Source organism: Zalophus californianus, chromosome 1, assembly GCF_009762305.2.
Source record: "Zalophus californianus isolate mZalCal1 chromosome 1, mZalCal1.pri.v2, whole genome shotgun sequence".
Classification (NCBI taxonomy): Eukaryota; Metazoa; Chordata; class Mammalia; order Carnivora; family Otariidae; genus Zalophus; species Zalophus californianus.
Genome location: NC_045595.1, coordinates 151414101 through 151437605, shown reverse-complemented (window position 1 = coordinate 151437605; position 23505 = coordinate 151414101). Strand labels below are relative to the sequence as shown.

The window sequence follows — 23505 nt, the reverse complement described above, 5'->3', positions numbered from 1 at the left end:
ATATTATACTGTAAGGTCTTGGACTACTAAGAAAGAATCATTCCAGAATCTGGGCTTCATGCTTTCTATTTCTTCTGAACAAAAGAGGTGCTGCTCCTATTTTTAATTCTTGCTGATGTACTGGAACCACACCAGAAGTTTCTTAGGGGTTAATTTTTATTAATATTTACTCTGGAATAATATCAGAAAAGAACAGGGACGTGCTCTCATTTGTGACAATTAGGGTTCTCTATGTGAAATTATCTTAAAAATCAGAACTAAAGCTATTTTAGACTTGCAGTTAAAGAATACAGTAGGGTAATTCCTTCAGAAAATTAACCATTAAAACATTACCCATGGTACTCAGAAACACTTTTGCTCTGATGTGACCTTGATAATTTATTTTAAGATTACATTCCATTGCTTGCAAGTTCTGGCCAAAAACAATAACTATTTGATCAGATACCAGGGGTGCTCAATATATTAGTTCATAACGTTCACAAAACAGACCAGGACAGAATTCCTATTTTGCTTTTTACTTTTCATTTGCACTGGCTGCTCCCTGTAGGGAGGAAGGGGTTCAAATCCCCTTTCCTAACCAGCCTTCGCGTCGTGGACCACTCCCTGACCCCTCAACTCCACTCACCTAAGCAGTTTGTTGTTCTCCTGGTCTGTGTAGGTAGTGATGTTGATGGCAGTTTCATTCTGCTCCACAAATTTCAGTAATTCACTGGAGTCCAAGCGAGAGTCACCATTATCAACGTTCTAGAAAGGGGATGAAGAGCTCTTTCAGGAACATTTTGTAGAACTGTCTCCCTCTCAGCTTGACCCCTCTTTGGTTCATCTTGCTCATTCCAACCCTGCCCCGGCCTCAGAGCTACAGCAACACAGGCTTAAAGATGTGAGAAGGCACCTGCACCCCAAGATGAGAGAGGGCAAGTGTGTGGGCAGAGGCCACCAAGGGCCTATCAAACCCAGACCTTGCTCAGAAGGGCAGCTGGGATACAGGCCTGTGTTTACGCAAGCAGCTGGGGTCCCTGTGGGCGCTCTGCAGCCTCATCCCTGACACTGTCCTGCAGACATTCTCCACATAACATCTGGGTGCAGGCCAGCCACCAGACCCTGTTCTCAAACCTCACTGGACATGTAACAACATTCTGAATCAGAATCTGTGGCAGAGCCCAGGTATATGTGTATATTTCTAACAAGCTGCTTCAGAACAACAATGCAGGTGACCCTCAGAGCTCACTCTGGTAGTCACAAGACCACTTCTTGCTGCTTGATTTCCCTGGCCTGCTCTCATGCTTAACATTCAGACTGGCACCCTAACCAAGCACATCAGTGAAAAGTCGCAAGCATAGGCCCCCAATTGATAACCTGCAGGCAGAGATGGTGCAAAGCTCCCCCCCCGCCACCCCTCTGCTCTGAGCTGGGGGCCGCACTGCAGATGTGTGCACAGTCCTTGGCTTACAGAACACAGGCTGTCCTCAAGACCCAGCTGACGTCCCACGAGCACAAGGTGAGGGTACAGTGAGCTCAGGCATTATCCCCTCTTTGGCAAGATGCTAAACCTAGACCATAGCCTTTGGGGACAACATGCCTAGGCCCCCACTGCAGGAGGAGGGTGTCGAGGTCAAGGTCTTACCAAATTCTAAGTTGATACTGCTGCTCTCCTAAATAGTTCCAATGGGGGAAAAATGTTTTTGAAAAATTCTTCCCCTAGGCTGCCTCGTCTTGCTGCCTTGGGAAATAATCAGCATTCCCGTGTTACTTTCAAGGTGGCTCCCCAGATGGTGTAAGGGCTTTGGGAAGAAAAGTCTGTCTAGGCTTCCGGGTAGAAGGGACTCTCTTTCCATGACTGTCCTGTGTCACATGTGTTCTACTCTAAGGTTGTAAATCTTTCCATGGTATATACAATGCCGGGTGTGTATAAAACTATGCTAGCCCTTGCTTAGGGCCTTTTCGTCATTCTTGTCCCAATTCCTAGCAACAGGTCTCAGATGTTCTCTAGTCCCTGTACATCCACCCTGAGGAAACCGCCTTTCACTGTGTGAAGGCTTGATTAACTAATGGAGAGAAATGAAATAAGGTTGGCCAGGGGTCATTCTTAGCAGTGCAGGACTTTCTTGAATCTAAATGTTCCACATGCTGGACAGACAGAAGCAACCCTCACAGACCCCAACACCATCACAGCCTGATGAGAGAGTCACGCAGCCATGGCTGCAGACCCAGGGCCACACGGCCCCTGGGCCCACCAGGAACCTGCGACTATGGCCCAGGCAGCTCCCAAAAGGCAGCGCTAGGTGCCCACACTGCACATTCAGTAGGGCCAGAATCCAGGCCTGGAGCTGAGGGGAGAGCCAGTCAGTCTGCACGCTCATCTCAGGAGGGACCAACCAGGCCTCCCCAGGCCAGCTCTGTATGTGGAATCCACAGGAAAACAGAGGTTTGGTACCTGCCCCAGAAATATCCTGGACTGCCTGGGGGCCTGCAGTCGCTCACACACAGCAGCTGTGGTGATGGGGGACATGATCCCAGAGTAAGGGAGGTAAGAAATCTGGCTCCGATTGTGGCCCTGGCCACCAAGGGGGGTCTGCCACCAGGAGTCCAGCGTGTGTCTATGATGTGATCATGACAGGCTCTCTCTACCTGGGTGTATTACACTTTCACTGGAGAAATCATGAATGAATCACCAGGTGAAGTGAGAGTCTGGTTTTGGTCTTATCTCAGTTCTGGTTAGATTTTCTTTTCAACTAATTTTGATGTAAGGAATACCAGTTGGGCTGGAGGGCAGTCCCTGGTTCAGAAAGTTTCTGTGAGATACCACATCTCTCACCAACAGGCAGTTATCTGCCTAGTGAGAAGGAACCTCCCTTTGAAGACTGCACCACACAGGACTCCAGTAACCACCAAAAAGTGGATAGTGAAACCCCTATTTTCTCAGAGGACACTGCCAGAGTGTCTGGGAAAAGCAAGCGTTGTATGAGTCAGTCATGATCAAGCTTTTGTGGTTAGGAGTGAGAATGCCCTAGAGGAAACTACTTTCTCAAGGGGTCTCAATTGGAGAAGTTACTGCTGGAGCAGGTGGAGAGGTGTGAAAGGGGTGTGGGGCCCAGGTACTTGGGAATCAAATCAGTAGCAGGTTCCACTGATGCCTGAGGCAGGGTGCCTCCAAGGGGCCACTAGGAATGATTACAAGGTCCCAAGAGGCCCCTTGGAAAGAGTGTTCTGGGTCTCCTGGGCCTTAGCAGCCATGGCCAAGTCACTGCACACAACCTGGCAGGTGCTGCTCTGAAAATCCATTTTCTTCAAGTTACTTTCTGCTCTTGTGTGACTCTCCTGTCTTTGCACTATCATGTGTTTCTCTGGAGATGAGGAATTACCCTCTGCCCCAAGGGCTCTGTAATGCTGGTGGAGTGAGACAGAGGATAGCCTGAGAAGAGCTGTGCCAGGTGTGATCTCAAACATGTGGAACCCAGAGAGACATACTTTCTGCCTCAGGAGAAACAACTTGCTAAAGACAGGAACACAAGCGAAGTCTTAAATGACCAAAATACCCAATCCAGTATTTCTCCATCTGTGGGGTCCATAAAGTCAGTTAGGAAGAGGAATCCACAGACCAGCCTGGTTCTGACCACATGTGATGGCCACAGAACCACCGAGAAATCCCTCATGTGTCTGGGGTTGCTTGTGAGTCCAGGCTGGTTATGGCCTGGGACAGCAGGCCCTGGAGACACGTGGGAACATGTCCATCCGTGGGTGAGCATCTGAGGGCATCTACCTAGAGATGTGTGTCTGTAAGTAAAGGGGGTTTTTTACTTCTGTGGCAATGTGGGTATCTGAATGTGTGTCTATGAGGAGGCTGTGTCTCTGTGTGGGGTGTGCATCTCTGTATGTGGGATGTGTGTGTGGTGTGCATGCTTCTGCTTATGGTATTTTTATCTTTGGGTGTGATGTACATAAGTGTGTGTCTGTGTCTTGTCAGTCAGCTGGAAGAGTGTCCTTAACTGCTTCTTCTAACAATGTCTTAGGCTATCTGAAAAATCTCCATGCCATGCAAGCCCTACTCATTGCTAACTACTATTTCCGACTTTTATCAAAGCAGCATCTCTCCTGCCCCTAATTGGAACAACCTGTCTCTTAAACTAAGTGATGGGACAAGCAATATCTAGGTTCATGAAGAATCCTGGACCCATGGAATGCCAGTCCGTGGACTCTTCTCAGGTGATAAGGAGCTCCACAGGCCAGAGACGATCAAGTTAAGGACTCGGAGAAATGTCAAGCTGGGTGGGAAATGCCTGGGTCTGGGTGAGATCAGAAGGTACACTGTATCAACAGCCAGCTCTGTGAGGTAGAGGGTAGGGAGATACGTATGGGGTAGGGGGATACAGCCTGGCCATATACATGTGCATTAGGTCCCAAAGGCTTTACTGCTGGAATCCCACTGGTCAAGCTGGTCAGCAAGCAAATGTCATAGCTTCATGGAATGGTGGGAAGATGTGATCAGGCAGTGGGAGAGGAAGTCTCCCTTTGTCTGTGGCTGAAGAGTCTTTGACCCCAATTCTGGATTACCTTAAAGTACTTGTCTAGGATTTCACTGTAGTTGCTGCCTTTAGAGAACCAGCCATCTGGAACAATCTCTGCTTCCAGCCACTGGATAATGCGACGCCGGAGCTCATCGCGGTTGGACTGATAGCAAACAACTGCAGGAAAGGGGAGGGAGATCAGCTGAGTGGTGAGGACCCCAAGGTCACCCTGCATCCCTACATGGGAGGTTCAGTGCCTGGGGCTCTGCATGCGACAGCTCATTGAATTTTCACAGCACTCCAGGGACACAAAATTATCACACACATTTTATAGGAGTCAACCCAGGATAGATAGACAACTGGAAAGTGACCAAACCAGGATTCAAGCTTATGTTTCTAAAAAACTTGTAAGAATTGAGAATATTGAAAAGAGAGACTATGTTGCTTAGGTGAGAAAAACATCGGCAGAAAAATAAAGGACATTTTCATTAACTTCAGGAAGCTAAGGGGGAAAAAATCTATCGATCAATAAACAGCTCTCCTGGCTCACAGATGAGCTGAAATAGTAAGTGCATGAAGGAGCACATTATAATCCTTCATGCCACCAGATTTTACATTCTCTCTCTATAGCTTTTTCCTCTTACCAACTGGGTCTATCAAAACTCTCCCACTTAAAATTTTACACTGTCTGAATTATCCTTTGTTCTAAAACACAGAAAACAAGGTCAAGAAAGGGCCATGCTGAAACCCTGCTCTGGACAGCTGTTTCAAGACACTTGGCAGTAACAGGTGGGACTGAGAGTTGGGTAGATGGGGGACAGGGAAGGAAGAGCTTTGGCAAGTGGAGATTCCTAGAAGACAACACACAGTGGGATGTGATAAGGGCCCTGAGCCAGGGGAATGGAAATCTGGGCTGCCACTTCCAAGCTGTTTAATGCTGGGAAATTCACTTAACTTCTCTGAGCCTCGATTTCCTCATCTATGAGGTCGTTACAATAAGGTCTACCTCACAAGATTATTGTAAAGATCTAAGGAAAAGCATATGCTAGAGGTTCTGTAACTATAATGATGAAATTTTAATTTTGATTCATGGAAAACCATGGAAAACCATGGAAAAAGTCCTACTGGCATTTCCAATTATCTCCTTTCAAAAAAAAGTTGTGCCTTCTGATTCTGTTAGTCCTGTGCCATCAGCCTATCTTACAGAGCATCGAAGGAAGGATTCAGTGGCTTTCCTGTCCTTTTAATGCAATCACTACTCAGCAAAAACGGAAAACACAGCCAACATTCTGACTCAACCAGCCACTTCAAATGTCAAGCACACACACACACACACACACAAAAAAGCAGTTTTGCCACTTTTCTGAGCTATGTTGAGGAGTGACCAGTTCTGGGTCACAAGTTCTGACACACACATCTTGTGAGCTTCAGCAAGGAATGTGAAACACAAAATTCCCTCACAAAAAGAATCTCTTCCCTAAAAGGCACCCTGGAGAAAAAAACAGGCTCTCACCTGGGCTGGCAGATGGACTTATGGATTTCTTCTCTGCAAGACAAAAGGAGAAAATGTGTAAGGCCAAGTGAAGACAAAAGAACATTTCTGTGTATTCTGCTCGGATTACCATCATCCCACGTTAAGGGGGCCGCTTACAATCTTTTCATCATTTTGTCCTGGGTCCCTGTCTCCTTTCCTTCTTCCAGGGCCTAAGTATGGAGATCTTTTCTTCCCGGCTCTATTTGACATTTTTGGGCCACTGAGTCAGGCTTCCTGGTCTCATACCTCCTCCTGTTAGGTTGAGGGGTTGGGGATGGGTGGCTGGGACTTTGAGAATTCACATGGAATCATTACAGAGAGGAAAATGGAGTGGAGACCCACATGTGGAAACAGTTTCTTGTTTCACCAGGGCAGTTCAGGCTGGGAGGGGCTGAGTGGGACTGTGGCTCGGCAGGGAGCTTGTGTCTAATTAGCAATGAGCTTAAGACCCCCTCCCTCTTACCCTACTGGCAATGGTTTGAGTGCAAAATAGGGGAAATATATAGACCAGGGCTGAGAGGTGCCCAAATTTAAAAAGTGAAATTCGGGGTGCCTGGGTGGCTCAGTCGGTTAAGCATCCGACTCCTGGTTTTGTCTCAGGCTACAATCTCGGTCATGAGCTCGAGCCCCGTGTCGAGCTCTGTGCTCAGCGTGACATCTGCTTGAGATTCTCTCTCTCCCTCTCCCTTTGCCCCCACCCTACCGTACTCTCGCTCTAAAATAAATAGAATCTTTAAAAAATAAATAAAAAGTGAAATTCACGGGCGCCTGGGTGGCTCAGTTGGTTAAGCCACTGCCTTCGGCTCAGGTCATGGTCCCGGAGTCCCGGGATCGAGTCCCGCATCGGGCTCCCCCTTCTCTGTGGGGAGCCTGCTTCTCCCTCTGCCTCTGCCTGCCACTCCCCCTGCTTGTGCTCACTCTGTCTCTCTCTCTCTCTCTCTATGTCAAATAAATAAATAAAATATTTTTTTAAAAAAAGTGAAATTCACCTGCTTTTTAAAAAGGCATAGAGTTCATTTAAACATTTCCTTATTATTGTTGATTATTGATGTGGTTCCCTATGCACTGCAGACAGTACTGGAAGCTCCCCTGGGAGTCTGATGCAGGAAACCCTGGGCACAGGTCTGGGCAAAGCCAGGATTCAGGGCAAAGCCAGTAGGCTCATGAGCGCAAGAGCATGCATCTCCAAGTAGCTGGGTGGTCTCTGTGGCTTTGGGTGCTGTGGCCCAGTGGAAAGGAGTGTGGGAAGCCAGGCCACACTGCTGCATCCCATGGCTCCTCTGGCTGGAGCTGGGAGATGGTGGTAACAGCACTCCTTACCTTTGCAGTGTCCATCATAATCGACCTGGATTTTGGATCCAGTGAGGCAGGCGTCTCGATGCAGCTCACAGTGGTTGAGGTAGGTCTTGCCGTTGCTGCCGCACACAGGCCTCTTGTGAGGTTTGCATTGCTGAAACAGACCCGAGGAGGAGGTCTCTGTGGTCAGGGTGCCAGGACGCGCACGCGCGCACATGCACCTTGTGGCTACATCCTGGAGGGAGCCTCAGCTCTGGCATCAGTGACTCTACTCCGTGCAGCCTTGGAGGCACCCCATCATTTTACAGCCCTGCATGGCCCACTGTGCTGATCCCGGTTCAGGGCCATCTCTTTCATTCAGTGAAGACTCGAGTAGACCACCCTGACCCTAGCGAATCAGCAGGAAGGGCATTTTATTAGAAGTCAGGAATCTGGACACTCTAGAAAAGTACTTTAAAGCTCACTTTGGAGAAAGTCATGTGATGTCTTTGGATGATCTCAGGTCCCTTAAAACACCAACATTCTAAGACACAAGAGCCAGAGCTGAGAGCGGGGGATGTGGAGAATGACAGGCAGGTGCGTGTGTGTGTGCGCGCGCACACACACACACACACACATACACCCAGTGCTTCAGTTCTTCTGGGGTTTAACTAGAAGGATGTTTGCTCTCTCACTTTGTGTAGTATTTGGGGGCCGTTTTGTTTTCCTCCTGATCTCGCAAGGGCTGTTGTGAGGCAGGGCTGGGGATGCTGGTCTTTGTGAAGTATTGCAGAGAATCGTTATGGACAGGGAAATGGACTAAAGTTCACTTGACAACTCGGTTCTATGCTGGCTATTTAAAGGGCCATGGTCACAGGCAAGCTTGGTTTCTTTAGACGTCTGCGGTTTTTGAAAGATGGTAAGGGGGAAGCAAGTTCAGCTCAGCCCTAATGAAGGCACCAAAGCCAGAAAGACCAGATGTGGTAAGAAGGAACACAGAACACTGGAGCTGGAAGGCAGCCCTGCTTTTAGATGAAAATTTTAGATGAAAATACCAATGTTTAGGAAGACAAACTTCATTTAACCAATATTTATTATTGAATTCTTACTAAAAGTTCTACATGCTGGGCAAACATAGTCTCTTGTCTTTGCAGCATCCAGTGGAAACTGATTTGCTCGAAATCACACAAATATATGTGGTCAAGGTGAGACTACACAGCAGGTTTCCTGACTCTAAGTACAGGCTCATGTCATCACACAGTGGACAGCTACACCTCTGGGGAGAGCCTCCTAGGGTTCCCAGTGGATCTGGTTTTCATGTTTCTAAGTTGGGGGACTTCCTTTCTGAGACAATGGATCAGATCCTTCACCTGGGGACTACATTAGGTGTATTTATTTGCATAAAGGCAAATATATTTCTAGGCTTCTGTTGGTTTGACAGAAAGGGGAAGGAAGGTATTTATGTTTGTCTGAAGAGTGAGAAGTTGTCAGAAACCTGCTTACAAAAAAAGTATTTCTCAAAAGCTCACGTTGCTTTTTAAACCTCATTAAAAACAAACAAACGAAAATTCCTAAAAAAACTTCATTTCATCTAGTAGTTTTCTAAAAACGTGCATATCCTTTGACTTGGCAAGCCCTAGTGGGAATCAATCCTATAGAAATAAAGGCTGCAGCATGAAGGATATTTGCACAAGGATGTTATTGTTTGTAGTGGCGAACAACTCAGGAAACAACCTAAATGTCCACCTATGGGAAAATTACTACATAAACATGATGCTATTACAAAATATTTATTTCCACTTTTGTATAAAATAGGGGGGACCCTATATGTTTATAGGAGCATAGAAAAACAAGTGGAATAATATATATTGAACTGTTAACACTGGTCATTTCAGACTAATCGGATTTGAGGGTTATGGGGAAGATTATGAATTTTATGTTTATACAAATGTCTGTATTATTTGACTTATATAAAGCATTATTAAAATTTTGACTTAAAACTAAACATCTTTTTAAAAAAGAATATCCCTGCATTCACATTTGGTTTTTAACTTCTGGGATGAAAATCCCTTGTTCTTCAGATAGACATGGTATGCTTTTTATAAAGGTGATGAAATTGTTGGCCCTGCCCTGCTGACTAGCAGCTCCAGCAAGGTAGCCATTTGGCCTTGGCTATTGTCCTCTGGCTCCTGATCTCAGGGCTTACCTCAATGCAGAGGCAGGTGGGCTCTCCCTTTTCTGTGACTGCACATTCCCGGCCGGCTCCACAAAACACATTGGCACAGATCTTCGATTTGCTCCTGAGTTCGTCCTAAAACAAAAATCATAAAGGAAACCATGTCACGGAGAAGAGCCTGTCATGGCATAAGCCAATAGTTGTGGCAGTTACTTTCCAGACTCAGGTCTTGGTCTGGAGTTGCAGCTCATGGTTGTTGAAAGTTCCTGAAACAGCTAGAAGCCATCCCCAAGAGCCAGCCCCGGACTTGCTAGCACTGCTCCGGCCCAGGCCCGGCTACCTCGGAGTCCCTCAGATCGTTTCTTAAAGAGCAAGAGACTCTTTCTTATGTGCTTCCTTTCTTTTAAAAATGGTTACTCAACACCCCTGATATTTCAACACTAAAGTAAAGAGCTATAAAGGCAGACTCTGTCCTCAAGAAGCTCCGCGACTCTCTGAGGAAGCTCCCAAATAGAGATTTAGAAAGCAACACGGAGGTGCAGCAACAGGAACACCAGGAGCCGAAAGGGAGAAGGAGGGCGAGAATCAAGGGAGGATTTCTGAAGATAGGATGCCTTAACGAACTCCTAAAGGATGAGAAGAGTAAGCCAGACAGAAATAGAGACACGTGAGAGAAACATGGCTGTCGGAAGGACCAAAATCTCACTGGGTGGTGTTTCGAAAGGCAAAAGAAGGATAGCTAAACCATCGGGAACACGGATTTGCTATTATTCAGTATGGTCTTATTCAGCCCCCGTCCACATCTGCCCCTAGCTTCAAGACCAAGAGGGCCAAACCACCCGACAGACAGTAGAATTATCCTCAAACCACTTGTGGTCAGACATTCTTGTTTAGACGTGCTCAGCAGAACCTGCAGGCAGGGAATGGTCCCAGTCTATGCCACTGAAATGAGACTGGCTGTAGGCACTAATCTGTCGGTGACACATTCCTTCTCTCACGTTAATTGGTGGCTAAAAAGCAGCCCCACCTCAGGTGTCATGCAGGCCAGCAGCAGTGGTGGTTGAACAAAGGAGAATGTGATTCCTCCAGCCTCTGACTGCTGAGCAGGCAGTCACCACAGGCCTCCCCGCCCCCGCCCACCGGGGTAGCACTAACTGACAAAACCAACAAAGATGGCAGGAGCTGTGGGGGGGTCAGTAAAGACAGAGGGGGGACCTCAGATTCCACCCTTCAGACCATGTCTACCATGTCGTGCAGACAACTCACACCCACAAAGCTCGTAATACTAAAAATCTCCTAGTCGGTAAATGTTTCACATCCAAGAAGAGGTCAAAGAAAACAAAAAGCAAAGTAGATATTGAGAGCCGAGGGCTGTGCCCAATACAGCCGGTCTGCTGCCACCTGGAGGCTGCTTTGCGAACTCCAGGTTATTATTGTCTCTCCTCAGCCATCTTGCCTGTCATGCAAGGATCCCATTGGTCCAGAAACTCGGGCCATGCTCACATTTCATTGGTTCATAGGCTGTTGCTAAACCCATTCTTCTTTAGATGTTGCTAAGGCGATTTCAAAAAAGCTGGCAAGCAGGGAAGAAAAGAGGAAGTAATTCCCAGAATGCTGGGGTGACTGGAGCGCTGTTGTTTCCTAAACCAGGAGTGGAGATAAAATCAAGCATATTCTCCGGGCAGGGCCCTCCTCACTGCGCCTGGGAAGGGAAAGCAGTTCTAAAAAGGAAGAGGAAAAGGCTATTGCTGACCAGTGTAAAATATCTCAGATAAGCAGTGTAAAATATCTCAGATAAGACCACCTTCTCTCCCCTTCATGAAGCAACACTCTAACCAAGAGATACAGACAAATAAATTCATAAAAAGGCATGCCCCGACACAGGCCTACGCTCAAAAGACACCAGTACACAGCTCCACCGGCAGACCTTTTACCACTTGGCTGTGCATCTGTAACTAGTCACTTTAATTCTTTGAACCTCAGTCTCCTCATCTGTAAAATAGGGGTAAATACCAGCCCTGCCTTGTGAAGATGAAACGGTATATTTGGAAGGGCATCATAAACTGAAAGCAAGCAGAGCTTCTTGTAGAATAGCCTGTGGCACGCACAGAGCTCCTTTTACCTTCTGTTACTGTTTTTAGTGAATAATAAAGAGGAATTTACTTCCAGGTTGAATTCAACCCAAGTCATTTTTCCAGAAATAGTTCTCCAAAATCATTTGAAGAAACAGATACTCTTTATTTAAAATATAAGGCCTCATATTTGAGCAGTCCAGTTCAAATTTACAAAATGTTTTCACACATACGATTTCATCTCACTGTATGAACAACCCTGCAAGGACATGTCGATTATTAACCTCATTTTATCGGAGAGGGAACTGAAAATCAGAAAGGTCAAGTGACTTGCCCAAAGGTCCCAAAGCTAAAACTGAGAGGAGCTAGGATTCCAACCTGGACCTTCAGACAACAGATGAGTAAGTTCCCATTTATCAATACCTGGCACTCTTCTAGATGATTTGGATTATACGTTATCTCACTTAAGCCCTAGGATAACACCATGAGTTAGACATCATAACATTCTCCATTTCACAGATGAGGGAACTGAGCCTTAGAGGTTAAATAACTAGAACATGCCAGAGCTAAGAACCCACCCAACCAAAGGGAAAGCAGTTCCTTCATATTTGATTTACTTTCATAGTGAGAAAATTGAAGGTTAAGGAGATTATGATAGTGATGTGATTTGCATAACTAGCAAATGTGAGAAGGTGCTTCCAAGTGTGTCGGAGAGCTAGATTTGAATTCCTACATCCCACCTCGGCTCCCTACTTGCCATGGCCATGGGCAAGGTACTTTCTTTAGACCTCAGTTTCCTCACGTGTGAAATGGGACCACTCATCCCCGCGAGGGGTGTGTGAGCCCATAAAGGAGATACACTGCCTGCAGCAGCGTGCCCGCCCCACAGCTGAGAGCTGCCATGGTTACTGCCTCTCATTCAATTTCCCCACTGAGCGCTGTTCCCACCTCGGATGTCACGTCCCTACCCAGCCTCTGTTACCCTGAAATGATAATACTGAGAGCGGGAGGTCTGACTGAATGGAAAAAACCAAGGGCTAACAACCCGCCTCCTCTCCCGTTTAAGACCAGAGAGAAAGGGGGGCCGCGCTAGTCACACAGGCATCCCTCTTTGCAGGTGGCACATCTGTCGATAGGTGGCAATCTCTCTCTTTGTCTCGCAGAACCCGACGCCGCAATGCGGAAATGCCGCCTGGACTCCCGCAGCTCCACCCTCCCAGCCTGCGAGCTGTGGGGCAGGAGGTGGGCGAGCACCGTACAGCCACAGGCAGCAGGATTTTTGCCCACTTGGGAGAGAATGCTCTACCTGAAGCCCTCCAACCTCCCCAGTTCTTCCCATTCACAGGCATGCTTTCACACGGAAAACAACAATGAACATTTTCTACCTAGAGGTGGCCTCTTTGTACCATGGAAAGCCCCTCTCCAAGCCCTATGTTCTTGGGGAATGGGATGTCAGGAGCACCCCTGAGGTTCCTAGAAAGTTCTCTGGCATGGTAGGTGGTCTTACCCCTCTGCTGAGTGCAGGAGAAGAACATCTTGAGAGGAGATGCATATGGTATAAACATGTTCCTGCTCCAGGGACGGGGCAATCAGTGGCTGCCTTGTGGGGAGGGGTGTGGCGAGTGAGGCGGAAAAGAGGCAGGACAGCAGGTGACATGGAGAATGTGGTGCTTTGCAATATTAATTTGTGTCTGGTCCCTTCCACCTCAGAAATTCTGACGCGAAGTGCAGGGCAGCCTGGATGGGAGCGGCTGGAGACAGGGGAACCTGCCAGGTGGAAGGTCATGATCTAGTGGGGATCACAAGGGCCTAGGGCCCAGTGCTAATACTAATTAGAGCCCCTACAACTGAGTGAGGCTCTTCACAGCTATCTCTGTCCTCACAACGTCTGTACAAGTTTCCATATTTTTAGTCCCATCTAACAGATGGGGAGGAATTCGCGAGTTAGCAAAGCTCGGTGACATACAGAGGCCACGTAATGGGGGAGAGCCGAGTCAGGACCTGAGCCCGGGGCCTCAGTATTCCCTTACAGGGAACAGTCAAGGGAGGGAGCTGTGGGCAGAGGGGGCAGCTACGGGGGCTGGCCCGGGGAGAGGCCCCAGCGCAAGGCAGTGCTTTTAGGAATCAGGTCCCAGGGCTATATGAGAATGTCATCTATGAATAGATAACCACATTGGCATATGAATTTGCTCTAGGAGTGGGAGGTCACAGGTGTACAAACCCCTAAGTCTAAGGGTACTTGTGAAAATGTGATTAACTGAATGGGGCTGGGGAGGGGGGCCTGTTCTGGAAGTGTGGACACTGATATGTTGATAGAAGTCAACAAAATACTTGCTTCCAGTGGAGAAACACTGGGTTTCCAGCTTTGACTTTCTGCACCATCTCTCTGACCTGCTTCTATGTCATTTTCATTAGACATTGCAAACCATGCTCTGGGGCTTTGGTTTCATGGTTAAACTTCACAGTGCAAACTCCCCGTGGTAAAAGACTGACTGGGAACATTGCTAACTTTTACTAGGGGAAAAACTTTCTCCCTGAGCAACTGTTAGCCATTGCATGATGATAATACTTTATACTAGTACAGCAATTTCAATTAGTCTGTAATTTTCACTATCATTTTTAATTTAATAGGATAAGCAGGCAGGGGTTACCGCTAAAGCACTTCCAGACTTAACATCCAATGATAAAGAAGAAACTGAGGCTCAGAGCTACATGTGACTGGTCCAAGCACTCACAGTTGCAGAGCTGGGTCCTGGCCTAAGGTCTCCAGACTTTAATTCCACCCCTCTTTCCACAAACTACTTTGCCTCATTACAAATCAAAGCTAGAAAAGGTGTTGCTATGGATCCAAGGTCTAAAAAAATAAATTAGTTTTGCAATTAAAAAAGATCCTCTGCAAACAAAGTGAAAAGCAAGTTATTTGCAAAACCACCAGAAGAGGTGATGGTGTGTCTGAGTCTCCGGGCCGACCAGCATTAAGTCTGAACACAAACTACACTTAGAATGTTTAAAAAAAAAAAAGTCTTCTAAAGTCAAACAATTTCTGGAAGAACAGTGTGCTTTGGCAGGGGAGGGAGCTTATAAGCAAAACCATAAAACTGTCAGCTTAATATATCATCATTTCACTAAAGTGAACTGGATCGGCTCTGTACCCTCCATCCTTTTCCTCCTTCCCAACTTTCTTTAAAAAAAAACCAAAACAAAACAGAACAGCCTTACTTATGCCAAGGTGGAATTTTGGCTCCACTGGGCACTATTTTGTGACAAGTGGCTTTGTTGACAGGAGAAAGGCCCTCCTTGCTTTGCCAGAATTAGTCATGGAAACTTCACAGGAACACCAGGGCCCCTCAGATACGCTGAGCACGCTGGAGCTTGGGACAAAGGAATTCACAGAACTGGGGAGAGCCGGGGGAGGCCTGGGTGGGGCCCAGGGTGGGACGCTGGCGGCTCTCAGGCGGCATTCTGGACTGGAACCCAGTAGCACAGGCGTGAGAGCGCCAAACCTCTTCCAGACCTTGAGATCTAGTTGGAGCGCCATGTGACCTTGTTCCAGTCTCTCCGATTCTTTTGCTCTGAAAAGGAGTATCTTGCTGCATCGCACCTGCGCTAAGGAAAGAGGTGGAAGGCGATTTCTAGCAGCTGTTCTGAAGCACGTGACAGGAGCCTCTGCATCTGCAGGGTCAGTGGGCATCCCTAGATGTGTCCCTCACCTCAAGGAGAATGCACCAGGGCCACATCCAGGTCCAATGGACCCTGAAGCTTAAACGATTTGAGGGGCCCTCCTGAGAAAAAGAATACACGATTATGACTGCAAAACTGGCCTTGTGAGTAAGGTCTGAAACTAAAGCTTAATTAGCTCACAATAAATCTGACTCTCCACCTACCCTATTATTTTCTTCATAAGCAAGAAGGCTTTGCGGCCTTTAGTCTATTAGAGCCCTCTTTAATGTTTTATACACATATAGCTTATCTCAAGTGAACTCCAAGTGCCCGCACATTTTGGCTTCTGACACACCTACCACAGTGCCCTGCCTGAGAAAATCCACAATAAATGTTTTTTACATTAAATTTCACTGCAGGGGTGGGGGGAATTCAAGTTAGTGTCAATGTCAGCAACCAGTGACAGTGGCACTCAGGATGTTTGGGGGAATGTGTGGCTGGCTTTCATGACATCAAAATAAGGGATGAATCACCCCAAGGGGATTAGTTTTAAGATAAAAAAAATCAAAAATCTATTATGGATTTAAGAACTACCTAATTCTCCTTTGTACTAATTTTTTTTAAAAAAAATTATTTATTTATCAGGGAGAGAGAGTACACAAGCACAAGTGGTAGGGAGAGGGGCAGAGGGAGAAGCAGACGCCCCGCTGAGCAGGGAGCCAATGCGGGGCTCGATCCCAGGACCCTGGGATCCTGACTTGAGCTGAAGGCAGACACTTAACCGACTGAGGCACCCAGGAGTCCCTTTTATATAATTTCTATGTTTAGCTTCTATCTTATGGGATTAACATGTTCCTGACATTTTCTTCTCATTACGTGATAATGTATTGTGTGTCTAGAAATTACTACTTTCAAATTTCCAATGGGACAAGGCTGTTTACCGTAACCATTGTCTTAAGGATTCTGTCACATTCTCTGTGTTTGCCTTGTCAGACTGAAGGATCTAAACTGCCACCTTCATAGGGAAGTTCCCTCACTTTCCCAGCTGCACATTCACCATCTCTGGAATGCTTCCCACTCCATATACTTAGGTCTTTCTTGAGGTGGCCCAGCCCCAGCATGGCAAACTAGATGCTTGGTTTATGTAAGGCTAAGCTCAGTTTTCTGTGAGGGACTTGGCTAGTCATAGTAGAAGTACTGCAGCATTTAGTAAACACAGAGGTGGAAATATGTTAGGCCCTTTCACCCAGGACTGAGAAAAATTGCACATGGGTCTATGAGGTCTGGTTTCATCCCTGTTGGCAGTGAGGAGGCTCTGACTCCAGCACCCCAGGAGGGCGCCTCTGCTCTCATGCTTTCAGAGCACGGGTCACAGTGATGCACTTGGTGTCCCTGTGGAGTGCCATGCTGTCTCCCCAACTTAGGCACATCAGTGAAACCACACTGACTGACAGGGTTTACCAGGCTCCCCAGGATCTGTCTACAGTTCTCACAGTGATCCCTGGAGTTTCCAAGATATCCTGTCAGTCTTCCTAGGAAGTGCTTTTGGTAAGGCCCCTATGTACAGTTTTACCCTTCAGTTTCTTTAGAATTCCTTGGTGGGACCTTTTAAGTCAGACCACTTTTTGCCCTGAATTAGTCTGTTAGGTTTGATCATGGTATTCATTTTCCATTCTCCAACCATCTGCCTATGATTTGTCCACTTTAAAGGGCAATGTAGGGGGTATGGATAGTCTTACAGTCTTCTTCAGTAAAGGCCAGGGCAAGGAATTAAAATCCACTAGACAGCATATTTGATAAATGCCTATAAAAAAATCATGAATGAGGGCGCCTGGGTGGCTCAGATGGTTGAGCGTCTGCCTTCGGCTCAGGTCATGATCCCGGGGTCCTGGGATCGAGTCCCGCGCATCGGGCTCCCTGCTCCTTGGGAGCCTGCTTCTCTCTCTGCCTCTCTGTCTCTGTCTCTGTCTCTCATGAATAAATAAATAAAATCTTTAAAAAAAAATCATGAATGATAACAGCCTGTGAATAGTGTGATGCAAGTTTCATGTAATAAACCTGAAAGGAGGACAGGATGTGGCCTCTACCTTCTCAGGAGTCTCCAACCTCGTCGGGGCGATGAAACTCACAAATGCAGATCAGTGCAATACTGAGTAGAGGGGGCTGCCGACTCCAGGAGATAGGACTTCATGGATGAGAGGGGACGTGAGCTGAGCCCTAAAAAATGGTAGGATCTGGATGGAAAAACTGTAGGTTTTTGAGCAGGAGGGTCTCAAGACCAGTTCGGCAGTGGTACATGGGAAGAAGTGGGTGAGGCGGAACTGGCAGGAAAAGGAAACTGGGTAGAAAGTGCCTGGGATGATGAAAGTCTCATGTATGGTAGTGGCATGGATACAGAGAAAGGAGGGAATTCAGGAGAAAATTCTAAAGAATGAGATCTGGCAACAAACCAGATAGAAGAGAGGAAGGTGAGAATCCAGGGAACTGCCAAGATCCTTGGCTTTGAGAGCCTGAAGGTTGGCAGTGTGTCTTCCAGAGTCAGAGACCCGGCAGAGGCCGAGTGGGGGAGGGGTCGGCGATGATGAGTCAGTAACGGACTTAAGTCTGGGGGGACAGTACAACATCTCACCGACAGTTGAAAATAAACGACTAGAGAAGCACGTCTGCACATGATCCATGTCAGAGTGAGAAACGGGGTCAAGGGAACAAATGAGCTCAGGAAGCAAGGGTGGGAATGGAGGGCTGAGGGTGGCCAAGGAGCAGCAAGAAGAGGCTGCCAGCAGACCACCTGGGGGCTTTCTGCAAGCCAGCAAAGGTGCCTTCCCCTCTAGGCAGATGTGAACCCGGACCAGGTTACGGGGCTCAGCAAGCAGCGCAGGTTGGATTTCAGCCCCCTTCACCTCCTCTAGCAGTGAACAGCCTGCACGACTGTTATGAGGACTCTGAGGGCAAAGCAGCCAAGAAAGCAGGGCAGGCACATTGAGAAAACTAGGAGCAAAATCAGGATGTCTAGAGAGCTCCAAGAAATGGATGATGAATGCCACTGTATGAGAAATGATTTGGCAAATGTTGGGATGAAACAGCAAAAAAAAAAAAAAAAAATTTTTTTTTTAAACCTCTGCCGAAACCTGAACAGCCAGACCAGACAGAGGCGGTGAGGTCCTATGGAAGGAGAACTGATACAGGAACCTGGAGAGAGGCCCTGGACATATCTCTCTCTGCCTCCACACTGTGTGACTTAGGGGAAGGTGCCCGACTTCTCTGGGCCTCCGTTTCCCCATCTATAAAAGGAAAGAATTGTAGATGATGCCCAAGTCCCTTAAACTATTAAGAGTCTCTTAACTAGAAAGCACAGACATTTGCCATTTCAGATGTTCTTGAGTATTAAAACTTTAATCTCCCAAGGAAGTTAACCTAGACCCCCAAACTAAAGACTGGTTATGTATAGAGCCTTCTGTGAGTGCTTCAGGTTTTTGCTGAGTTTTGGTGGTGGAATTAAAGTTGGCTTTTGCAGTCAAAGAATTTTCATAAGCAATGCTTTTTCATTCCCTCCTGGGTCATGACAGGAAGTCAGAGGAGCCGTAATGGGACCCCAATTGAGTGGCCTGATTTCACTCTTGGTTGACTGGTTGGAACCCTCTACTCCTTTTGAATGCCATTAATGACATTTTTATTCTATTTGTGTTTGCCTTGCAAGAAGAAAAGGGAGAGAATGGCTAAAGGAAATTCACATGAGATTCACAATTCTTCATTCCTGCCAAGAACCTGTCACTGAAGTATGTCTGGGACTGCCAGGGCTCACATTTACTCAGCATCCATGCTCTAATTATTTCCACATGTAGTTCAAGGCAAATGGTTGATTAAAAGTTAAAAACAAAACAAAACAATACCCACACACCTAAATCCCAGTACCCTCCACTAAGGAAGGAGGAGCTCTAGGGCAGCTATAGGAGACCTCCGAGAAAACGTTTTGGAAATGTCCCCTATAGTGCCAGGCACATCAGACCAACATCCCCACACATCCCCACACATCCCCAGCACTCCATCCCAAGCCAGCCCTCCACCTCCCCAAGCTTCCCCAAGCACTGAACCAAACACGATTCACATTCTTTGAACTTCTGAGTGGAATGTAGGATTTATTCCTTCTATGCTTTGGTAGAAGGCCTAAGAGATGGATATAGGCTAAGAGCTACAAGTTCTCTCCATCCCTTTTGCCCTGGGTTCTACTGAATTTAGGTAGACTCTGGGTAGTTCCTGATATCACATACTAGGGAAGAAATCCAGTGTGCAGAGAACGGGGGTACCTGCCCCAAGCTGGAGAACAGTCTCCATGTATACCGCTCCTTTCCATAATCCCAATTTGCATACGGCTCCCCCTAAAACTGAAAGTTAACTCACTGTTCCCCAAGGTGGTTCACATGACCTGGCACTGATTCAGATGCCTGACACTGTCATCTATGACATCTACTTGGCCGTATTTAACAAGGTCTTTGGCAGTGATTCAGTCTTCTTCCTGTGTCCTGGGTGATTTCATTGTTTATGTGGCCTCAAGATCCTTGACCTCCTCACCTCCAGTAAACCTCACTTCAGGAGGTATCTGTGAGTAGAGCAGGTAACTGCAGCAGACTAAAATAAAGGGCACAGGGCTCTTGAGGTCTTACATTTTGAAATGAAAACTCATTACCCTTTGAAAATGTCAGCACCGTGAAGTATTGTTAGATGCTTCTTTAACTTTAAAATGGGCAAAGAATGAGAGAATGTCCCACAAGACCAGCTAAAAAAACAATGTCACCATCTGGGAAGTCTGATTTATTGTCTGAATTACACAAATTCTTCCTGTCCTTCAAGGGTCAGCTCAAGTTACACAACTCCATCCTCAGTGACCTTTTCCTCTTGAGTGTTATGAGCTCCTCCTTCCATCTCTAAACTTTCATTCTTCTCTGTACAAACTCATTTGGTCACTTTTTTAAAAATGTAATTGATTATGCAGATTTTGTCTTCCCAGATGAACTGTAAGTTCCTAGAGGACAAGGCTTTAAAGTCTGTGTTCTAAAGTCTTTCACAGGTCCAGGCAGAGTACATTGTGCCACACCATCAACCTTTGTTGGAAGTATCTAAGAGCAACTGAGCCACACTGCCTTAAGGACCTAGAGCAGGGGCAGAAAGACAGCCCCCTGGGCCAATTCCTCTCCTGGGGCTGCCTCCTTTCAGGATCAGTTTTTTTTGGGGGGTGGGGGGAATAGCCTAAAGACCCCTCCCTTCTCCACCAGGCCATAAATATTCAGCCTGTAATTTCCCGAATGAGAGATTGTCTTTGACCCACAGAAAGACATTGGGGGGTGTGTGTCGGGGGGGGAGGTGAGGTGGACAGGAGAGCAATGGAGGATGGAAATGGCTTTCAGTCATTTCCTTTGTCCACAATTAATGTATAATCTTGCAGACATGACGAGGGAATGGGAATGGGAAAAGGGGAAAGGATGGAAGAGGAGGCAATGTGGGAATGCAGGGTACCTCGCAGGGAGGCAAAATTGGGTGGGACTTCAGAGTGTAGGGTGGAGGTCGCCAGAGAGCAGCCTGCTGCCTTGGTGACCTCTGCAACGGAGAAGTAGAGAGAGACAAAGATAAGCAAGAGGGGCCAAGAGAAATTGTGAAAATGGGCCTATTATCCAAGGTAGCTGTTTTGTGTTAACTCTTCTCGGGAACCCTGCTCCTACACTGTCTGCAGTAGTAGGGAGCATCATGGTCCGTCTGCAGAGACAGGAGGAAGAATACATTGCCACTGCCCTATCCTAGCCCCTCCCCCATGTGCAGAAGATTCTGCGGGTCTCCAAGCACTCCCTTCTGGCTCATCTACTAGGCTGACCTTACTGTGGGCTGGAATACACTGAAATGGCAGTGGCCAGGGAAGGGCTAGGCCTCTGCTGTGCCCAAGCATTTTATTTGCTGGGGTGCTGGGCATCTTGAAAGGGACTGCGATGTCCAACCAAGAGCTGAGACCATGTGACAGATGGAGGGGGCAAGGAGGCAAGATAGCAGGGAGGTGAGGGTTGACTGGAACAAAGTGGAGCGGAGAGACCCCAGAGACCCAGCAGAGCATAACAGTGTGAATCTCTACTTTAAAAACACAGACAAAGCCCTGGGACTCCGGGGGCAGTGTGGCTGCAAAGCTATCAAGTTTCTAGCATCCCAGCAATTATTCTCCAGCCTGTGGCACGCATGAGGGGTTAAAACGCAGCAAGCAACTCCACGCTAAATGAAGTCACCATATGTGTGGCTCCGTATGGTTCTAGGAGAAGCAGACAGATGTAATTAGAGGGTCTTAAGACACTGTGTTGCCATGGCAACTGTTGGCCAGGAGAACCTGGAGTCCGAGGAATACAGTCTTCCAAGGAAATGCCAGAGGCAGGTGGTGTTCATCATCCTCAGGCTCCACAGACAAGGCTTCTTCCCCCGCTCCCCGGCCCGGTCCTACACTCTTGGGGACCCTCCCTCTCCAATTCCTCCTCATCCCCACTTCCTATGCCCCAGATAGGCACTCAGAGCAACTCCAAATGCAGACGAAGCACTCCCTTCAGATGGCATCCAAAGGCAGGAATTAAGGAGAAGTCGAATCTTGGGAGAGTTCGTTCAGGAGACATTGTTCTCTGGGCAGTCTCTGGTCCCGGGGGCTTTCTAGATCTGAGTGTGGGTATCACGAGGGGAAGCTGCAAGCTTAATTTACATATCACTCTGGAGTCCAGTTCCTCTATGAGGCGGATGCTGGATGGGCACCATAGGACAAGTAGGGGTATGTGAGCTTGAGCAGGAGGATGTCTGCTCTTAGTAGGCAGCCGTGCATTTATCAGCCAAACTGGAACATTTTGAAAGTAAAAGGAGACCTTTAAAATAGATATACTTGGACAACAGGCGGAGACTGTGACATCTGGTCACCTCAATTAACAGGCTACCTAAGGGGAAAATTACTACTTTTATTTTACGGAGTGGAAAGTCTAACCTGGTGTCTATGAGCCCCCAGAAACCCAGCTATGGATTTTGGGACTGGATTTTCCTAGAGCATAACCTAGGAAAGATGAGAAACTCAAAGAAAGTACTACTCCGGGCATGAACTGCCTTAATCTCTTGATTCAATTGCCACATGAGGATATTCATGGTGTTCTGCTGTTGCAAAACTGGGGAATCTGGGCAGACGGGACCACTTTCCTTCAAAATCTCGGTCATTACAAATCCTTCCAACTGCTTCTCTAAAGAGAGAAACATTCATTTCACACATTGTTGCCAAAGAGGGATGATTGTCTACGGATTTATGGCAATAATGTGGTCAATAGAGTGGGATCATTCCACAGCAGAGAGACCTAATAAATCTCCCCCTGACGAGTGGAGGTTTCCAGGTGTACATTCTTACACATTCCTTAACAACTAAACCAAAAACAGTGGCTCAGGGATTCTGTGGTCCCAAAACCCAGGGAAAGCCTAGACTCTCCTAGGGAACCAGCAGAAATGACTGTATTTTAGGCACAACATAACCAGCCCAGAAATTATAAGAATGTGGTTCAGCCACAAGCTACATTACAGAACGATGGGATGTGCAGAGGGTAAGGCCCACCCAGGGTGCATCCCCTAGTATTTTCTCAAAGGCTGTGGGAATCACAGCCATTTGATAAAAGTTCCTGGCAGTTCCTTGACAACCGTGACTAGTAATGGCCCTCATCTCTCAACCCTGGCTCAAGGCTGGGAACCACTGGGGCCAACTTGCCTTACTTACCTGCACCTAAATGCAGACAGGTTCTAGATACTGGGGTGCAAAACTCTGAACTTAATGTGTAGCTTTCCCAAGATTTTTGGGTGGCAGTAAAGGGCTCCTTACAACCTGTAAGCATCAATTAACACCATGGCTCTCTGCTAAGCGTGTATGCTGGGAAGTCCTGACACCCACTGCAGGTCCCCTGCATTTTAATAGTCCAATTTCGAGAGATATTAACCTTTCTGGAACAAATTAAGAACTTGATAAAATCAATCCCTTTGAAAGAAAAACAAAAACAAAAACAACAACACTGCAAGCACAAGTGAATCTGCATTTCCTTATCACTGTCCAAAGTAGAATTGGACAAAACCTATTTCCAAGCAAGTAGTCGAGCACAAGAATACCAAACATCAAGTTGGATGCTGGGGACTCAAGGAAGGATAAAGCACAGTCCATGTCCCTAAGCTGCTGACAGTTTAGTTGAGGAGTTGAGGGGGTGGGAGAGGGAGAAGGAGAGAGAGAAAATCCCAAGCAGGCTCCAC

General features: G+C 47.1%; 1 protein-coding gene across 1 annotated transcript in view; it reads right to left on the bottom strand.

Annotated features, from left to right (window-relative positions):
* The window catches only part of FSTL1 (follistatin like 1), a 52686-nt gene that overhangs the window by 9315 nt on the left and 19866 nt on the right, over positions 1-23505 (bottom strand). The window contains exons 3-7 of the mRNA XM_027587014.2: positions 9521-9625; positions 7360-7489; positions 6019-6051; positions 4552-4682; positions 626-744 (exon numbers count right to left, since the gene is read on the bottom strand). Of these exons, the coding sequence (XP_027442815.2) occupies positions 626-744; positions 4552-4682; positions 6019-6051; positions 7360-7489; positions 9521-9625 (518 nt within the window). The remainder of the gene's footprint in view (positions 1-625; positions 745-4551; positions 4683-6018; positions 6052-7359; positions 7490-9520; positions 9626-23505) is intronic.